The 21554-nt window shown below is 41.5% G+C and overlaps 1 protein-coding gene across 1 annotated transcript in view; it reads right to left on the minus strand.

The window, feature by feature from the left end:
- Positions 1–21285, minus strand: part of LOC121713837 (L-rhamnose-binding lectin CSL1-like) — a 39916-nt gene extending 18631 nt beyond the window's left edge. The window contains exons 1-2 of the mRNA XM_042098839.1: positions 21183–21285; positions 20570–20705 (exon numbers count right to left, since the gene is read on the minus strand). Of these exons, the coding sequence (XP_041954773.1) occupies positions 20570–20672 (103 nt within the window). The 5' untranslated portion in view covers positions 20673–20705; positions 21183–21285. The remainder of the gene's footprint in view (positions 1–20569; positions 20706–21182) is intronic.
- Between the last annotated feature and the right edge of the window lie 269 nt (positions 21286–21554).

Here is a 21554-nt window from a genome sequence, read left to right on the forward strand (position 1 = left end):
AAGAGGAGAGGGCCAAGCACAGATCACTGATCCCAGATGAAGACACAGAGGCAGGAATTGTGTTTAGGTATTAATAACAGGACCAAACACAAGCAGTCAGCTGTCTTACTCTTGTAGACAAGAATTTGTGAAATCAACAATAGTATTCACAAAATAAATGTAGCCTCGCTACTCAGGAAAAGGGAAAACACAAAAGTTCCAGTGAAAGTCCAGGTAATAATCCAGGTCAGAAAATCCACAAAACGACTGGCAGGAATCAAATCTAAAGAAAATAACCAAAATAATCCAAAAACACAATAGGAGTAATCCATGTGAAACAGCCTCCAATAGATATGGCAAGTATGATAACTCGTGTACAGGTGTACAGGTGGGCATGGGAAATAATATATGGAACGGATGGCATGGCATGGCATGGCATGGCACAGGACAAACAAAGGCAGACAGAGCAGAGAGCAGATGAGAGCAGGCAAGTGCAGGCAAGAGCAAAACACGGGTCACGACCGAGAGGGGCTGGGCTGGATTGTGACAGTACCCCTCTTCTTACAGACGCCTCCAGGCGTCCCAGGCAAAGCAAAAGGGTGGTTCCTGGATTAGCAAGAGCATCTGTGACATCCCCGGATGGCAAGCAGGGAGAGAGCCACGGCCCCACTGGAGCACCTGTGACCTTAGAGAAAGAGGTACAAAGGTTCTGGACTGTGAGTTCAATGTCAAGTCAGACTGCGGCAACCAAGCAATGGTCTGGGAGAATGTCTGTCTGGCGATCAGGACAGAATTGCCTTGAGTGGGCATCGGGCTTGATGTTCTTTGACCCAGGTCTGTAAGAGAGCACAAAATTAAATCTTGAGAAAAAACAAAGACCACTTGGCCTGGCGAGAGTTAAGGCGCTTGGCTGACCTGAGATAGGCCTACTCAAGTTTTGTAGTCGGTCCACACGAGAAATGGGAAATGAGCCACTGCCTCCATTCTTCAAGAGCCAGCTTGATCGCTATTAAAGAGCTCTATCTCCGATGCCGTAGCTGCATTCTGAAGGAGTCAAGTAGTGCGCAAATAGCGCACATGGATGCAGCCGACTTTTGCTCTCTGAAACCTGACTTTTACATTTCTGATTGTAATTTCATGTATCTAAAGAGCCCAAGATTGAAACGATCGAAACAGTAACGTTAGAGTAGACACTGAGTAGCCTACTTGTCTAATAGATATTTTATTTGTCCACTGCCATTTTCCTTTGTTTTCTCTAGAATATACAAATGGGCTTCTGTCTCCATTTTAAAAATGTAAATTTCTGTGAATGCTACTTTTGCAATCTTTTTGTTTAATTTAGGCTTACGCCTTGTGTAGACTGCATCTCTTATAGCTGAATGGGGACATTAGATTTTGTTTCAGCCAGAATAATATTTTTATGATCTAGTTTATTAATCTTAAACTTTATCTCTGTCAGAGCCATAAACCTCTGAATACTCTTTATTTTTGTTGTTTGCTTCCTTCTGATAGCTTATGCACGTGCAGGCTTTGCTGTCACATGTTGATAACACTAAAGGACTTTGATATAGGCATCTGTGTTGAAGGAAACAGGAAACAATATGTCCATAGACTTGAATGGAGGCTGATATGTCATAATGGCCTAAAGCCAGCTGCGCTCGTTAAGCTCCCAGAGTAGTTTCCGTGCTAATCAGAACACTGGCACAGGTGTCACCTGTGAATCCAACTGTCTCAGCTTCTTAGCATACAATCTGGCTCTCCCTGAACTACATATCCTGTTTAAGGCTACGTTTATACGGTGATGATGAAAAGAGAAGACGCAGAAGTGGCGTCTCGTCTTCATTTTTTTATTCGCGTTTAGACGAGCATTCTCAGGGGGAAACCTTTGTTTATATGAAGCATGGCGCACGCGCATTTCTCCCAGGCTTGTGCAAAATTCCGAATTTTAGAATGGATCTCCATTCAATTCACGAATTGGAATTTGAATTGAATTGGCTCCGCCCCACAGGAAGTTGAATTTGAATTGGAATTGGAATGACAGGAAGTGGAATTAAATTCATGGCAATTCAAAGCAACTCCACAGTCACACAACAGGAAAAATGTGTTGAATCTCACATGCATTCAGTTTTGGGGAAAGTTACTTTGCACTATAAAATTGAATAGCTACAGTTCCGAAATAATATAACACACTGTATTCTTACTTAAAATGTTTAGTTAGTATAACACAGTTTTTGTCTTTTGTTGATTATGTTGATTTTGGAGATTACTTGGCTAAAAGGAGTAATTTAATGTTAAGGTGGAAAAGTGAACATGATCATTTAAATCAAGTAAACTATACTTGAATTGCTTAAGTTTTGCTACACTGTGAAGTTAGTTAGTTAGTTAACCTTACTTAACCTGTTAGTTAACCTTAGTTTAAAAACCAATTGCCTTGAAATTACAGACTAATCTGGAATAGGAATTCCAAGTTGTGCAAACAAATGCTTACTTTGTGTAGTACACTTACACTAAGGAGAATTCCTATTTAACCTAACTTGGTCATCACAAGTAAAGTATATTGTGTATTAAACACAAGGTGTGCTAACTGATGTTGCATTTCCAGAATGCCACCTCCCTGGCCCACATATTTGTAAAGATATCACATATTAATCCTTACTGAAATTCAATCTTAAATTACAATAAAGTGACAGTGACACGGTTATATATACTGTTGGTGTGTAATTTATGTGGATGCATCGCACCATCAAGTAGATGACTATCCAAAACACTCTAATGCTGTCGGTAGAACATAAGCAACATGTTACATTTGTATTTTGGGTATTACCCTCGGAAAGTACTGCACAATGACGTTGAGACCTCACTATGTACCACTAATATGTGGCACACACCTGGTTTTGTCCAGTGGGTCAGGGAAACCTCAATCTTTGATGTCCACAGTGAGTCAGGACTTGGCCTGATTTCTGCATTTCAGTGTATCCATGATGTTGTGATGGCATTGGGGTTGATATTAATATCCTGACCAGAGAGGAGAGTGCCATTTAATGGACAGCCACTAAGACCCTTCTAGTAGCAACATAAGTTGCAAGGAGAGCACCCATAAAAATCCTAGTCAAGCTCATTTAGCCTTAGTAACTTAGCAGAGATAGCTTCAGTAACTTAGCAGAGATAGGGTACCAGTTTGTATGATTTCCAGATACAGATCTGTGTCTGTCTATAACTAGTTCTAATCACAGGTTTGGTCTGTTTTGGATAGTCATTGATGGGGTGATGTATCAATATAAATCACATATCAATTACACAACAACACTATATATAGCCGTTAGTGTCACTGTCACTTTGTTATTGTAACTTAAAATTGAATTTCAGTAAAGACAGTAATGTGATTCCTTTAACAAAAATGCATTTCCAGAATACCACAGACGTGGTATTCTGGAAATGCAATTTTGTCATATCAGTTACTTCAGTATCAGTATATTTTACTTGTAATTGTAATGACCAAGTTAGTTGAAATAGCAATTATGTGTACTGTAAGTGCACTACACTAAGTGAGCATTTGTTTGCACAACTTGACATTACAGACAAATTTTACAGTGTAGTACAAACTTCAGCAATTCAAGTATAGTTTACTTGATTGTTCACTTTTCTACCTCAAAATGAAGTAACACTCATTTTACGCAAGTAATCTCAACAAAAGACAAAACCTGAATTCTACTTACTAGAACATTTTAAGTAAGTAAAACTATTATGTTTTACAGTGTGGAAATATAATTTGTTACTGTTTTAAGTTACAAGTTGTGTGCTTAATGCTATCATATCTGGCATATACTGTGAGGCTTCATTGTTTAACACTACCCTCAAATTATGTATATGAATTTCTTCGAATTTCATTGAATTTCAATTCTACTTCCTTTAATTCAAATTCGAATTGTAATTCTACATCCTGTTTTTGACCTTAATTCAAATTCAATTCAAATTCAAGAATTGAATTGGAATTTAGGAGTCATTCTCAATTCAATTCTGAATTGTGCACAAGCCTGATTTCTGCCGAAAGGGATGCCCGATGAGTGCCCAAAAAGCGCTGCAATATAGATGTCGAGTGGAAGGACTTGCCTAAAAGGACTTTTGTTATATCTCAAGAACGCCTTGACACACAAAGTTTTTTGGTACGAGGGTTTGTATGAACCCAAAGATTAAGTGATTCAATGGTTTTTTTTTCCAGGTATCTCCCACCAACATTAAGCCAGCAGCTTTCCATCCACTATTGTAATTCCTCTGGCACTACATTTCTAGTTTATTGATTGGTGATTCATTCATTGGATCATAATGTCATACTTTGTTGTAGCATCTTGGTGGTTTCGTGGAGTCGTGTTTACACAGGCAAGGTATAAATCCATTCTCATTAACTGTCTCCAGAGAAAATAGTATTAACAGTCAAACCACCAAGATGCTACAATAAAATAATGAATTGTCATCCATCTTGAATTTGCCTTTTTACTAGCATCTTATTAGACTATATTCATAACCTACCTATAAATAACTAATTCAATAATGTCCTCGTTTATTCTTTGTTTTTTCTATAGTTTTACAGTTTGGTAATTTCATATATCTAAAACCCCCAAGATTGAAACGATTGAAACACTAGTCATTGAAGGCTAGAGTAGACACTGAGTAGCCTACTTGTCTGATAGATATTTTATTTGTCCACTGTAATATTACTTTTTTCTCTGTGGAATATACAGTATAAATGGGCTTCTGTCTCCATTTTTTTGACGTTTCTGTGAATGCTACTTTCCATATCTTAATTTTTAATTTAGTCCTACACCTTGTGTAGACTGCATCTCTTATAGCTGACTGGGGGCATTAGATTTTTTTTTTCAGCCAGAATATTTGTTTTATGATCTAGTTTATTCATCTTAAACTTTATTTCTGTCAGAGCTGTAAACCTCTAACCTGACTCTCGCCAGATGAATTTCGTTCCGCTTAGCTCCGCCTAGCTTCACTCACATCCATCTGGGACCTCTTCCATTGAGAGTGATTTCTGCAACCGACTTTATGGTATAACCAGTCAGGACGCAGGGCGGGAGTTTCATAGATGTGACATGGCGTAGAAGCGACTGTGAGACTGTTATCAACGTCACGGGTTGGCTTCGATGTGAGTGGTTGAAGTAGCACGTCAATAGATGACGGACAAGTGGCTTATTCAATCATATGCAAGCATTTTTTGATTAGGCCCAGCCTTCTGAAACACCATTCCAATGGATCGGTTCCAGATGGATGAGTGGAGCTAGGCAGAGCGAAATTAATCTGGCGAGAGTCAGGTTAGTAAACCTCTGTAACTTTTTATTTTTGGCATCTGTGTTGAGGGAAACAGGAAACAATATGTTCAGCTTTGTCTTATGACCACCAAAGACAGACACTAAGAGATAAAATGAGTGTGAAGGATAATCTGATGGATGGATTGATGGATGGATTGATTGATTGACTGATTGATAGATTAGTTGGTTGATTGATTATCTCTGAATGTCCCAAAATAACTAATTCAATATATAATGTCCTTGTTCTTTTATTTATTGTTGCCTGTTAATTGCCTGAGCAATTTACTTCAACATAGCATATTCGCTCCATATATGCTGTAGTCATCTGACGTTGGTATCCAATGGTGCCAGTTGGCCAAACCATAGACATTAGAAAGCAAGATACTGCATTGTCCATCGAGTTATATTAGGTACTGTAGCATACGTGAAGGCAGCCGCCATCCTGCTGGGGGCAAACACCTTATTGTCTACGGTCACTCTGTCTACGGGCAACACTTGCTGGCAGTCAGATACACCTGTTTCTCCATTGGCCTTCAGCGATTGTTGCCCCCATAGATATTAGCATGTGCCGGCAATCAGAGGCACCTGTCTGATTACCAGTCAGAGTCACATGTTTCTCCATTGGCCTGCAGTGATTGTTGCCCCCACCAATATGACAGCGCTATTTACGTACGTTCTGGAGCCCAATGTGGTATCTAGCTTTCTAATATCTATGGTAGCCCCCACCATGATGGTGGCTATATTTACGTACGTTCTGGAACCCAATGTGGTATCTAACTTTCTAATATCTATGGTAGCCCCCACCATGATGGTGGCTATATTTACGTACGTTCTGGAACCCAATGTGGTATCTAACTTTCTAATATCTATGGTAGCCCCCACCATGATGGTGGCGTTATTTACGTATGTTCTGGAGCCCAATGCGGTAACTAGCTTTCTAATATCTATGGTAGCCCCCACCATGATGGTGGCATTATTTACGTATGTTCTGGAGCACGTTTCCCAAAACCATTTTTGCTAACTAAGTTAGCATCTTTCTTGGTTGCAATGCAATTTCCCATTGCCAACCAACTAAGTTGCTAACAGGTTAGCAACTATGGTTTTGGGAAACGCACCATAGTGCAGTATCTGGCTTTCTAATATCTATGGGCCAAACTCTCTTTATATACGCCTCTGCATAGCCCTCTCCAGAATAAGTCCCGCCTCTGTAACCTCCGTATCCATCCAACCTCCGGGTGTTGATTGTCTATGGGAAATAACATGGCGTTTCGAAATATCATACCGGTAAAACATCTGTAGGTGGCGAAGTAGAAAAAAATGGTGGGCCGATTGGCCTACACACTCGGTGCCGTTAAAGTAGAAATATATCAGTAAGAAGCACTAAGCTAACGCACGCTTCAGACGGCGCGACTCCCCCAGTCAAGGTTGCATAGCAACGGCAATGTTTCATAGTTTGTCTTCACCGAAATGGAGTTCGTGACACCAGAGCCTGTCTATGGAGGTGGCACTAACCCTGCGTGAAATCATCATGTTTGATAGGTTGTTAATACATCCAGAAAACGTTACTGTTCTGATCAAGGTCATGCAAAATAAAGCTATCGACTCAATACGATTCAGCCTCTGATTCCTTGTCTGCTTATCATTATCTGTTATTCGTGAAAAAAAATCTCATCTCGTCATGTCTTTAGTGTCTTCGTCGGCAATTTCTTTCTTTTTCAAATATCTCAATAACAGCCAACAAATTCGCACAGTCAAACCAAAGTTAAGTCATGTTGAAAATAGTCTGAACCTTGCAAGCGATTTACATTTATAGACCACTGAAACCACGCATGAATCACACGTGAAAATGACTATCAAGTTAGGTTGTGACTGGTTGGTTGTGAGCAAGATCTAACGTCCTCCTCAGCCCGCGTACATCGGAACTAGCTCCCGGTTAGCATTAATAATCGTTTACTACTTAAACGGCACCGACAATCAAAAAATCCAGTGGAAACTAGATGGCAGAAGTGTGTAGGCCAATCGGCCCACCAGCACACTTTTCTACTCTGTCACCTACAGAGTTTGACAGGTACGATCTTTCAAAACGCCATGTTATTTCCCATAGACACTTGACGACCGGAAGTTGGATGGATACGGAAGTTACGGAGGCGGGACTTATTCTGGAGAGGTCTATGTCTTTATAAAAAAATTCTTTATTATGCTTCGTACGATGGCTTGCAGCTGTACGTCACTTCCAAGTACTTAAAGACACCATGGCAGGGATCAGAGAAGACAGCATTTGAAGCATGTAACTGACATGATTTCTTCCCATTGCACCTGCACAGATGACAGAAACAAAAATATTTTTAGTCTTTGTATTTCTGCCAGAAATGCAGGCAGCATTTTGCATGAAACCTTGTTGTATTTACATTTACATGCAGTCATTAAGCAGATGCATTTATCCAAAGGAACTGACAATGTTGTACAGAACTAGATGTACCGCATAGCGGTACAAAATATGACCGCCGCTCAGTCCTGTACATCCGTTCCGCGAAAAGAAATCACACTTCAATTTGTCTCCATATTTTACTCCATCCCCCACTCTTGAAACTTTTGTGTAGGCCTATGCTTGTTTGGCATGCCTGAGTGTGTGTGTGTGCGGCTGCACAGAAAGTAGCCTACTGGTGCTGAAAAGGTGAATAGATTGTAGAATAGCCAAAGAAGATGTAGTATTGTTATAAAACCTTTAAAATCTGTAAACAATCACAAGTAGGGCAGTTCATCACAGTTCATCCATTGCAACTGGATTGATGAAAGGTCACTTACACCTGTAGGCTACATTGTATTTGGGAAAAGCAAAAGGTATCAGCATAATGTTATTTATTTATTTATTTATAAACAAAAACATCTCTGTCAGTTCCATGCCGTTTTCAACAGCTATCAAAAACAAAGGTCATTTTTGGATGGATGGATTTTTTGTGAATGTTTCTTCTTCTACATAAGATTTTAGTCATCTTTAGTTCATGTAATACTTTATTGTCAATGCACAAATTAAGTAACAGTAGTCTGAAATGTTATTGTTAATGCACAAAAAGTAACAGTAGTCTGAAACGAAATGCTGTTTTACATCTAACCAGTGGTGCAAATAACTGACATGTCCAAATGGGCCTTGATGAAATGCGTCGCTAGACTGTTCATACACATTTTAACGGGCCAAAGTTGAAGAGCTGTTGTCCGTTATTGTTCGTGCAAATATAAGCTGATTCATGTTCCCTTGCATTGTGTAACTGAGGTCCATGGCTAGTCTGGCTTTCACCAGACCAAGCTCAATCTTTTAAGAAATCAAAAAATAAATAGGTTCACCCAGCCTAGTCCATAGGCACCCGATATTGTTTAATTTTCCGATTGAGATATCCACACTCTGGCCATTCTAAATTCAAAAATGCATCAGGGAGTTATGACAAAACTGTAACTAACAAACTAGATCCTAATAGAAAGCTGTTAGCTTTCCTAAGCTACAGGTAGACTTATAAGGTAGGCCTATTTACAACATAAATTGGCAATAGGCTATGCTGGCGACACAAATAAAATCTCCTTTGGAAACCAATGACTTACGCCTTACAGTATCAAGCGGACTTAAACTGCCATATCGTGGCGAAAAGTTGTAATAAAATTCACGCAGCTCCATGAGTCAAGGAAAGCGCGAATGAAGTAGCCACTTCTAAATGGGACCCACTACACAGTAGCTTAAGGTGTGTTGCTAAAGCAGCCATAATGAAATGAAGGTGTCATTGTTTGGATACTTAACACACACGTGCTTTTTAATTTCACAGACTACAACTTCCAAGCTGGAATCAAAGCACATCGATTCCCCTCTCACACCCTGCACGCACTTAAAACAAAATAAACAGGCGTCTCAGTCTCACGCATGTACAGGCAAAACTGTATCAGACCGGTGTAACGTTGGTAAATCTTCGTGCAACGTGCAACAAATGACAGTCGAAAGATACAATTACAGTGCTGCTATCAATTTGCTTGGTATAACCGCATTTATAGTTTTCTACAAATGCAATCAATCAAATTGGCCTCCATCACTCAACCAACGCTAACGGTAACATTACCTAGGTCCTTATTGATATTATAAGATTAACGTACCTGCAGTAAAAACCAAGCATGTCCGATAAACATCCTCAGATTTATTTCGGCTTCAAGAAGAAATGGGAATTACATTTCATGTGAACATCATCCTATCCTTATTAGACGTTCTCTGCGGTAAACTACAGTCCTTGTAGGAAGCGTCCATTGTTTTTCCAACCCACTTTTAACTTCCAACAAAATTACGTCTCACTGCAACGATGCGCCATCTAGTGGACAAACGACTACTTATCGCCAATACTGGAAATGCAGCCATGATGATGAATATTTATTTTGTCTTTCTTTTAATCCTACTGAATTTGTAATTATGTATCGGCCGCTCTAATACCGATAGTATGTGGGTGCCTGTGTGTGTGTGTGCATGTGTATATGTGTGCACCGCCATCTACAGGCCAATGAGTGTACAGTCACTAAATGTACACATAACCTATTTTTTTTTTAGACCCCCCCATGGATGAAATTCTACGAAACTTGGCATACCCCCAGAGAATGCCAGGTCAATCATACACATAAAATTTGGTGCAGTTCTGAACATCTTAACTGAAGATAGGGGCGATTAAAGCAGAATAATATTGCATTTTCATTTTTTACCGGGGAGGTGCAAATCCCAAATAAGTGATTATGGGCCAGATTGATGTGGGCCCTTGAGACCAACATACCATAAAAGATTCTTCATCCTCAGTGCCACGGTTCAGGTAGTTATTTAGGAAAAACTGCTTTTTTTGCAGTTCGGGGGGCCCAGCACGGGGGGGGAGTGGCCCCCGGGGACGAAACGATTTTTTTCCGTAAAAGTCTAGTGGGGCTACATACCCACCAAATTTCATGTGCCCCGGTGGTTCGGTGTCCCGGGTATCGTTGACCAAAAATTCAGGAAGTAGATGACGGGGAAAAAAAAAAAAAAAAACTTTGACAATCCCTATGTGACCGCTTCGCTAGCTTTGCTAGCGGCGGTCATAATAATAATTTGGCTGCATTTCCAGTATTGGCGTCACGTAGTCGTTTGTCCACCAGATGGCGCATCGTTGCAGTGAGACGTAATTTTGTTGGAAGTTAATCTAAAGTGGGTTGGAAAGACACTACGCTTCCTACAAGGACAAGACTGTAGTTTACCGCAGAGAACGTCTAATAAGGGTAGGATGATTTCTGCATGACATGTAATTCCCATTTCTTCTTGAAGCCGAAATAAATCTGCGAATGTTTATCGGACATGCTTGGTTTTTACTGCAGGTAGGCTACGTTAATCTTAAGTTATATCAATAGCCTAGAGTAGGAAAATAATGTTACTATTAGCATTGGTTGAGTGATAGAGGCCAATTTTATTATTGATGTATTTGTAGAAAACCATAAATGCGGTTATAGGCTACCAAGAAAATTGATAACAGCACTAATTGCATCTTTCGGCTGTCATCTCATTTGCTTATAACCATAACCTAGGCTACTAACAGGAGCTAAGTGAGTTAGCCACAACACGTTCGCTACGTGATGGTTTTCTAATGGAAAATATAGGCTACCTGAAAGACAACCTGATGATGCATCCTAAACACCGGGCTGGGACATTAAGCTCAAAGTCTCAAAAAGCATCTGAGTCAACGTTCATTCCCAAACACCCATATAGGCTACTTCAATCCTCTATTTTCAAAGGTGATTCAAGTAAGGAAGAGCATGGCTCAAAGTAAAGTAACTAGGACTGAAACTACATAAATTCGTCAAAGTGAATAATTTGTGTCAACTCGCCGCAATGTAGATTTATTAACGCACCCGTGATCTACATCTCCATTTAAACCACATGTTTTAGAGCGCACGTTGAGAGATGTATCCAGGGCAGGGCTGTACCTACACATATTTGTTGCACGTGCTACAAAAATCATTCTTTGCGATGGATGATTTAGTACCAACGTTACACCGGTCCAATACAGTTTTGCCTATGGCTATACCGTGAGACTGAGACGTTTTTTGTTTATTCGAAGTGCGTGTTTAGGGTGTGAGAGGGGAGTCGATGTGCTTTGATTCCAGCTTGGTAGTAGTAGTCTATGCGATTAAAAAACACGTGTGTGTGAAGTATCTAAACAATGATAACGCTTTCATTATGGCTGCTTTAGCCATATACCTTGAGCTACTGTACAGTGGGTTGGGTTCCATTTAGAAGTTCCGCTTTCCGTGATTCACACAGCCAGGCTCGGACTGGTAATCTGTACAACTGGGCAAATGCCCGGTGGGCCGGTCCACATGTGGGCCGGTGACCTCTGGGATTTTTATTTTATTTAAGTTATTTAGCCTATTTGCGGCCCGTCATGTAGACCTAGGCTTAGCCTATAAATGCAGTTGCATCCATTTGGATTGGGGGGTGACAGGTCAATCATTTTGGCCTCTTCATGACAAGTTCAGTGTGTGTTACGATCGCGCCCCCTGCCCCACCCCTCAAGTGGATTTGTCCAAGCAGCCGCTTGGTTTGTGGGGAAATATAGCCTACGAGTCCATGCATGGTAGCCTAGGCTATATAAGTGCCCTCCGCTGGCTGGTGTTCACATCATCGCAGTTTAACCGTAAACAGCAATCAGAGGTGTCTAATTTCATTCCATAAATATATTGTTTTTATAGACGTAAGTTGCACGCGCTACGAAGAGCTTCCATTTACTGCACCATGTAGGCTACTGTAGTGCGGTTTGTCTGACATAAAAAAAACTCCGGGTACCTACAATTTTCGCACAACTTGGTGGAAAAGTGTAGCACAGGTTAAAGAAAACCTATTCATGTTTGGACTCAAAAGGAACTTCAAAGTATTTCCCATATACTAGCCTTTTAGCTCACAACGACAGTGAAAGTGGAACTTGGAAAGTGGAAGTCTCTCCACCGAGTGTTACATTAGATGCACAATCAATCGCGAGTCGATGCATGTAAAAAGTATCAACTGGTAGGTTAGTAACGAAGGTAGCCTAATTTTGGAAAATGTGATGACGGCACACAAACTTGGGCAAAAACGTTTAGTATACACTTGTGGTGATAGCCTACAGTTAATGTGAATCTCTGACTATAACCAATGTAGAAGATTTGCACCAAATAGGCCTAACTGTGGTTGTGTTTCTACAACATGTTGGCACAAATCATAATTTCTGTCAACTATGACGATCTCCATGCATGTTCAGTAGCCTATATTTTTCATTTAATCAAGCAGTGACATGTGGTTTAATCAGTGTTGGGCAAGTTACTTCAAAATCGTAATATATTATGTATTACTTATTACTATCATTTCAAAGTAATTCATTACATTATAATATTACTGTCTCTGAATTGTAAGGCATTACACTACTATTGTATTACTTTTGCTGTGGGAATACATCTACTGATGCAACTGGACACATCGTCAGTGATGTTCCTGGAGTCATTGGGTGTTTCGGGTCTTTCAACATCATACACCCTCATCCAGGTGACCCAGCCGGGGTTGATCAGACCCCAGCTTGTGTCCAGATGGCATGCTAGCTACCACGACTCCATGGTTCTCCTCTCTTGAGCCACAGCCATCTTGAGGCCCTCTCTGCCGCTTCGGTAGTATTGCGGATGGCTCTTCTCTTTTGCTGTCCGACGATGCCTAAACGTCCGAGTGCGCTGGCCAAGGATCGGGCCGCAAAGCCTCTGCACCCTACCTCGACTGGGAGGCACTTCGCCCTCCATCCTGACTGCTGGCAATCATTGACTAACCCCATGTACTTGGAGAGCTTCCTCTCATACGCTTCTTCCAGGCGATCTTCCCATGGGACTGTCAGTTCCAGCATTACGACCTGCTTGGTGGACTCTGATACAAGGACGATATCAGGGCGGAGGGTGGTGACCGCAATGTTGCTGGGGAACTTCAGTTGTTTCTCAAGGTCCACCAGCAGCTGCCAGTCTCTTGCCGAGGTCAGGATGCCTGTTGGTGCTTTCTTTGCTGAGGCAACCTGCTCCCCAGCCTTGACAAAGGTGATGGTGTTCTTGGGGGGACGCAGCTGCTTTGCCCATACCAGTCCTGTGTTGATGGCTTCAGCTACTTCAGGACTTGGTCATGCCTCCAACGGTAATGCCCTTCTCCTAGTGCTGTTGTGCAGCAACTAAGAACGTGTTCCAAGGTGCCTCTCTTGGAACATAATGGGCAGGCAGATGACTCTCCTAGACCCCATACATGTAGATTTGATGGACTGGGCAACACGTCGTACACTGCCTGGATGAGAAATTTGATGCGGTGGGGCTCAGCTCTCCAGATCTCAGTCCAGGTTACTTTCCGCTCCAGCGCATTCTCCTGTCTTGTCCAGGCCTCCTGCTGTCTCATGCCCACCGCCCTGCAGGATCTTATCTCCTCCACATCAGCCCTCACTTCCTCTTGGATCGCACGCCGCCTCTCCTTCCCCCTGGTGTTCATTTGTGGAGTTGGAAAGGATCCCAGACCAGCTCTGCCTCGTGTCACCACTCCCACCAAAGCCCTGTGGCGCAGCCTAGCTTTGGCCATCTGTACGGCCTCTTCTGCCTTCCACTCTCTACCCGTCCTCACTTGGATTCCAGCATTGGCCACCTTTGGATCACTAGAGTCCCTGTACAGCACCACTTCTCTAACCCTTGCTACCTTGAACACCTCCTCTAGGGATTTAAAGGGCAGCTGCAGCTTGTTATTGTGCCCGTAGAGTGCGATGCTGCTCAGGCTCTTAGGTAGCCCCAGCCATCTCCGCAGGTGGTTGCTGACTTTCCTCTCCAAGGTCTCTACTGTGGAAACTGGGACGGCATAGACAAGGAGAGGCCACAGGATCCTGGGGAGGATGCCGTGCTGATAGACCCATGCTTTGAATTTTCCAGGTAGCCCGGATTTGTCCACGGATTTCAGCCAGCCATCCAACTCAGCACAGGTGGTCTGGATAGATGTTGCATCCTTGAGAGAGCTGTCAAACACCTTGCCCAAGCTCTTGACTGGCTTCTCTGTGATCGTTGGGATGGCTGTGCCTATGTTAAACTGGAACTTGTCCTCCACCTTTCCTTTCCTCAGCACCATGGATCTGGATTTGGCAAGCTTCAAACTCATTCGGGCCCACACCATCATCTTCTCCAGACCCTTCAGAATCCACCGGCATCCTGGGACTGATTCTGTGGTGACTGTAAGGTCATCCATGAACACCCTAATGGGTGGCTGACATTGCCCGGAGCTCATAAGAGGTCCTCTGCAGACTTGGTGAGCATATTCATGGCCAAAGAGAATAGCGTCACAGAGATAGTACACCCTGTGATGATGCCAATATCTACCTTGTGCCAGCTTGATGGAGTTGCTCCTGAGGAGACCCTCATCCTGAAGTTGTTGTAATAGTCAGCGATGAGGTCTCTACACTTGCTGGGGACATGATGTTTCACCAGAGTGAGCTGGACAAGCTTATGGGGGATGGAGCCGAATGCATTGGCCAGATCAAGCCAAAGCACTGACAGGTTTCCCTTATTTTCTCTGGCCTCTCGGATAAGCTGTGTTACCACACCTGTGTGCTCCACACAGCCCGGCATCCCTGATATGCCACCTTTCTGGACTGATGTGTCGATGTAGGTGTTCCTGGCTAGGTAAGTGCTCAGCCTCTTGGAGATAGCACTGAAGAAGATTTTGGACTCGATGCACAGGAGGGAGATGATGCGGAACTGGTCGAGCTGGGTGGAACCTTCCTCCTTAGGGATCCAGACCCCTTCTGCCGTACGCCATTGTTCTGGGATCTTCCCCTTTCTCCAGAAGACTCGCAGGATTTTCCACAGCCGCAGTAGCAGTTTGGGACAACTGGTTGTACACTTTGTACGAAGTGCCACTTGGTCCTGGAGCGGAGCCTGCTCTAGCTTTATGGACAACCTCCTTGATTTCCATCAGCTTCAGTTCATCCATGTCAAACTGCACCTCTGGTTCAGGTGGGTCAATGAGGATGTCGCAATATCCCAGCTTCAGCTCTCGTCTGGGATCGCAGAACATCTGTGCGAGATATTGGTCAATGTCTTCCTTTGAAGAGGACAGTTTACAGCTGCGCTTCTGGCCTAGCAGGTCTTTTGTGAACTTGAAGGGGTTGGTGATGAAGGCCGCTCTTTTACGTGCTCTCTCACGTCTCCTCCTCCGATGCCACTCTGCCCGGCGAAGAGTCCTTATCCTCTTCCGGAGCATGGATATTAGTTGGGCTAAACCAAAGCGTTCCTCCTCTCCTGCCTCTTTGTATCGAGACTTCAGCGCTTTCATCTCCCGCCTTATGAGGTGGACCTTCTCTGCTCTGTGGTTCCTTGTGTAGGATGTACCCGAGCTTGTGTGGGATGTTGTCCTCTCCTCTTCACCGAACCTCTCAGCTGCCTAAAAGTGATTGTTGTCATGGCTTGCAGCTTCCGTTCCGCCTCTCCCTTTGCCACAGACTCCAGAATTTGATCCACGTCATCGTCGAACTGCTTCCACAGCGTAGTCATGGTAGCTGCCGGCCACTTGATCCGCCTCCATTCCGATTGGGTGCTTGAGAAGTGCGGCGCCAACACTTGGAGGTTCCTAGCACTGTGGGGTGACTCCAGGCAAGGCCCCTCCTGCGACTCACCAGGTGGAACACCTGTGCGTTGTGTTGCTGCCGTTCCCCCCAAACACTTCATCTTTGCTTGGTGGATTTTCAAGCCGCGCATGTTCTTACATACTTTCCCACACGTACACTGTGCGCTCATAGTCGTTGGTCCATTGCCTAGGTCTGTTGCCATTGAATCAGTCCAATTGGGGTGCTCATTCTCCCCCCCTCTCGGGCACCCCTGGGGGTATTTCTCCATTGAGTTCATCGTAGCTTGTTTTGGGTGTCCTCCTCACGGTGAACACAGATTGGGTTGCCAGCCCGTTCTGCCCCGGTTGCCGTCTCTCCGAGCAGTCACTGTCTCTCCAGTTTAAGTTACTTTTACCAAAATATCTAGAAATATGGATTTGGAATTCTAAATGCAGTTTATTATGCTCAATGCAGCTCATTGCACTTCTAATGGAGGGTGATGTGGTACAACATAATGACTGAGCTAGGCTTAAGGCTACAGTAGAATGCAATAGGTGCAGTGATGGCTCATGATGCAATACAAGGAACAATCATAGTCAGAATTTTGTTTAACCCTTAAAGGAGTACCGTCACACCGGTGTGACGGGAATGTTGGGAAATTAACATTCTAAAGAATATCTGGGTTCATTGAATTCAACATAGAATTTTAGAACCTTCAATTGTTGCGGAACTTAGAATGTTCAAAAACCTAGAAGACAAAAGGTCAAAGTCTGGTCAATTGTGATAGAAATGCTTTAACTTTAGGCTTAGGCCTACTCATTAAAATCAACAGAGAGCCCACTACCTGTATATTGTAACCCAAAACTTAAAGACATGTCAAGATAGGCTACACAGTGCAGCTACTGGCCATTTTGGTGCCCTAACTGGTGAAATACAGTATTAACCTAAGTATGTCATCATATGGCCAACTATAAAGATGTAATCTGCCTGTTCCCAGGGATGGGTAGTATTTCTGAAACATGTAATGTGTTTCAAATGCAAAATAGTATTTTGTCCTTTGTATTTTATTCAGTAGGCCTAACCATATTACGTATGTATCAAAATAAAATACTGTATTTTTGTATTTAGAAAATACTCAAAATACTTTTTTCAAGGAAGTATGGAAGTACTGCAAAAAAGCTGTTTTTTATCCCAAACATTTAGCCTATTAAAACTATATAGTAAAAAACAATACAATTTGGCCCCTGTCGTATACCGTATGCAAGTTCATGTAGTGTGATCAGAATTAAGAATAATTCAAGAATTTACATTTACATTTAGTCATCTAGCTGATGCTTATCCAAATGACTGACAGAGCTTTCAATTAACCACATTATAATCAATAGGCCAAAATCATAATTGTGTATCTGTGTCAAAATTCGTAATTCAAGTCCAGTGCAGAACTGAATAAGAAAATCATACGGCTATGTATCTTGAAGTTCCAGTATGTGAGAGACTTGACGTGCCTTAATATCTCCAACCTCAAGTATGCAGCTAATAAGGAAATAGAATTGTTATTTAATTAAACAAGGTGAACTTCTCCCCACTGTGGAATGCAGTAAAAGGATGCTACAAGGAAGGGAATTCAAACTCACTCAACACCTTACCATCTATTGATGTCATTGTGGTTGAGATATCTGACATTTTTCTGTTAAAGATTGGCATGGAGACAATGGGACATGGTTGCCTTTGTCAGTGTCCTTATGTGAACTTGCACAGGTCAACTTGCTCATCTTAACTTGCGTACCACTTCACACCAGTGCTTCAGACCAGAGCTGATGCTTCAGCAATAGCTGAAAAGCTGTAAGTGTTGTTGAACACAGCTGTTCTCACATTAGCTGATTGCGATAAACATAAACCATTGTTGCCTAATTACCAATTATTCATTACACCTGTCTGTAGAATCTACTTTTTTTGTGTTTTTCACATATAGTATTTTGCAGTATTTTTAAAATACAAAAATACACACCAATAAAGTATTTTGATACAAAATACAGAGCCATTTCCTTCAACCCAATAAAATACAAATGACAAAATACTATTTTGCATTTGAAACACATATAAATAGAAATACTACCCATCCCTGGGAACAGGCAGATTACATCTTTATAGTTGGCCATATAATGACATACTTAGCTTAATACTGTATTTCACCAGTTAGGGCACAAAAATGGCCAGTAGCTGCACTGTGTAGCCTATCTTGACATGTCTTTAAGTTTTGGGTTACAATATACAGGTAGTGGGCTCTCTGTTGATTTTAATGAGTAGGCCTAAGCCTAAAGTTACAGCATTTCTATCACAATTGACCAGACTTTGACCTTTTGTCTTCTTTTAACAAAATTCTGGCTATGATTGTTTCTTGTATTGCATCATGAGCCATCACTGCACCTATTGCATTATACTGTTGTTAGCCTTAAGCCTAGCTCATTATGTTGTACCACATCACCCTCCATTAGAAGTGCAATGAGCTGCATTGAGCATAATAAACTGCATTTAGAATTCCAAATCCATATTTCCAGATATTTTGGTAAAAGTAACTTAAAAGTAATACAATAGTAGTGTAATGCCTATTACAGATTCAGAGACAGTAATATTATAATAATGAATTACTTTGAAATGACAGTAATAAGTAATACATAATATATTACGATTTTGAAGTAACTTGCCCAACACTGATTAAACCACATGTCACTGCTTGACTAAAGGAAAAATATAGGCTACCGTGGATATCTCAATGGCAAAATTAAACAATATTTATATCGGGCGCCTACCATGGACTAGGCTGGGTGAACTCAGCCTGATCTGCCGGCGATTCCTTTTCGATTTCTTAAAAGATTGAGCTTGGTATGGCGAAAGCCAGACTAACCATGGACCTCATAGTTGCAAAATGCAAGGGAACATGAATCTGCATATTATTTGCACAAACAATAACGGACAGTAGCTCTTCAACTTGGCCCGTTAAAATGTGTATTAGTCTAGCAACGCATTTCATGAAGGCCCTTTTGGACATGTCAGTTATTTGCATCACTGGGTAAAACAGCATTTTGTTTTAGACTACTGGTATTTAATTTGTGCATTGACAATAAAGCTGAATATCATATGAACTAGATGACTAAACGTATGCATATGTAGAAGAAGAAACATTCACAAAAATCCATGACATGATCTCTCTTCTTGATAGCTGTTGAAAACTGCATGGAACTGACAGGGATTGTTTTGTTTAATAATAAATAAATAAATACTACATTATGCTGCTACCTTCTGCTTTTCCCAAATACAATGTAGCCTACATGTGTACCTTTCATCAGTCCAGTTGCAATGGATGGACTGTGATGACTTGTGATTGTTTAGATATTTTAAAGGTTTTATAACAATGCTACAATTTTTTTGGCAAGTGCTACAAATCTATTCACCTTTGCAGCGCCAGTTGGCTACTTTGTGTGCGGCCCGCAAACACACATTCCAAACAAGCATACACAAAAGTTTCAAGAGTGGGGGATGGAGTAGAAGATGGAGACAAATTCATTAATATGATTTATTTTCACGGAATGGATGTACAGGACTGAGCGGCGGTCATATTTTGTACCGCTATGCGGTACATCTATATACGGCTACTTGCCAAAACGAAAACATAAACTCCACATGATAGGTCTTTAAATTTATTTGTTACTGTTTCGTCGTGCCTTTTTCTGGGAAAAAAACAGTTTGCAACACGCTGAACTTGAATCAAACATTCTTTAACACAGCTGATCAACCGTCTGCTTTCACTTTTGAAGTTCCATTGCAAGAAGTGACCAGACTACTTTTGGATTGATATGAAAGATGTAAATCAGAAGCACAAACCCCATTGCTATTGACAACGGTAATTATGTTTGCAGTGGTAATTACATTAATTTATTTTACCATAGAATGTTGGGAAATCCCATTCAAGTCAATGGAGCATTCTACTAGCATTGTGAAGAGCCGTATAATAAATAAAAATAAAAATTGTGTAAAATTTGGCCCCTGTGATACCACATAGTACCATGTGCAAGTTAATGTAGTGTGATCGGAATTTGTGTAGTCAGAATTAAGAACCATTCAAGAATTTACATTTACATTTAGTAATTTAGCTGACACTTTTATCTAAAGCGACTTACAAAAAAGGGAACAATCAAGGTAGGTATGACTATAGGACATGTCACGCAAGTCACAGCAAGTACTTTTCACATATAATAGAATGACAGTTCAAGCTAAGTTAAGTCAAGGGAAGGAGAATAGTGATAGTCTAGTGCTAGATTAAGCATGCCCAGCTGTTTGTAGTGCTAGGAAAGGAAGTACTCTCGGAAGATCCTCGGAAGTTCCTGTACGTGACAAACTTGATGTGCCTGAATATTGCCTAAAATTACGAGGTGAACTTCTCCCTATGTGGAATGTAGGAGGGGATGCTAGGAAGGAAATTCAAACACATTTTGTGTGTGTACATTAATGTGTATCGTATTCCAGGTATGTACCCCTGAGCAAGACATCCAACTAGGCTAATTAGTTCACTATGAGTTACTGTAGATAAGTGTGTCAGTTACCGGTAAATAAGGTAAAAATGTATAATTTTCAGGTCTGCATCCTCAGGAGTGGTACCTTTCAGACACGTGGTGTAGAGAATTGTGCTGGTGGCATTGGGTGTTGGAAAGCTGACTTGGGGGGCGTCCACTGCTGCAGGTGTCTCTGTTGCTGCGTCCATAGCTGGCAGAGATCACCTTGATGAAACCCAACCCTGTGCAAAGACTTAGTTACAAAATATCTATTCTACAAACAGGAAGGTCTTTTTCCAGGAGCATGATTCATGTAGCATGATGAATGCAATCTGAGCTCAATCAGGGTCAATTTCCCTGGAACACCAATGCTCAAAAGTATGAGCTGAAGTTACTTATTGTGTATACATGAATATCAGTGTTATTGATTTGCATATGAGTTATGTATATGTAATCTGGCATGCAATTACAGAAGTTAGCAAATATAAATCATTTGTGATGTATAGTTGTACTGTATGTGCTCAGTCTAATTCTGCAGTTCTGCATGACTTGTTTGCATGTAGGTGTTGATGATGTAAAAGTGTTAAGATTTACCACAGCTGATAACATTCTTTGCATGTTCACATGTGACACAAGAGAATCTATTCAATATAACAGTAAGGAGGGTCAGTATAGCTGCATTTGAAAGCTTTTCCCAAATATATAGTTGGGACACTTACTCTCTGGGCCGCATACAAAAGATATATCCAGGTATTTATATGTCCCAAAACAGGGATTAGAGAACACAGAGTTTGTCACAGGCACAGTACAACTTGACATTCCATTGCACCTATGTAAAACAACAAAAACATTTTAGTGTATTGTTAAGCAAGCAACCTTGATGAAACCGCGCCCTGTGCAAATTTTCTTAGAATATCTATTCTACAAACAGGAAGGTCTTTTTCCAGGAGCATGATTCTTGTAGCATGATGAATGCAATCTGAGTTCATGGGTTCAATTTTCCTGGAACACCAGTGCTAAAATGTATGAGCTCAAGTTACTTCAGATGAACACAGCTGACTAAAGGTCATCTGCAACCAAAGGAAATATTA

Source organism: Alosa sapidissima, chromosome 7 (assembly GCF_018492685.1).
Source record: "Alosa sapidissima isolate fAloSap1 chromosome 7, fAloSap1.pri, whole genome shotgun sequence".
In the NCBI taxonomy this organism is placed as follows: domain Eukaryota; kingdom Metazoa; phylum Chordata; class Actinopteri; order Clupeiformes; family Clupeidae; genus Alosa; species Alosa sapidissima.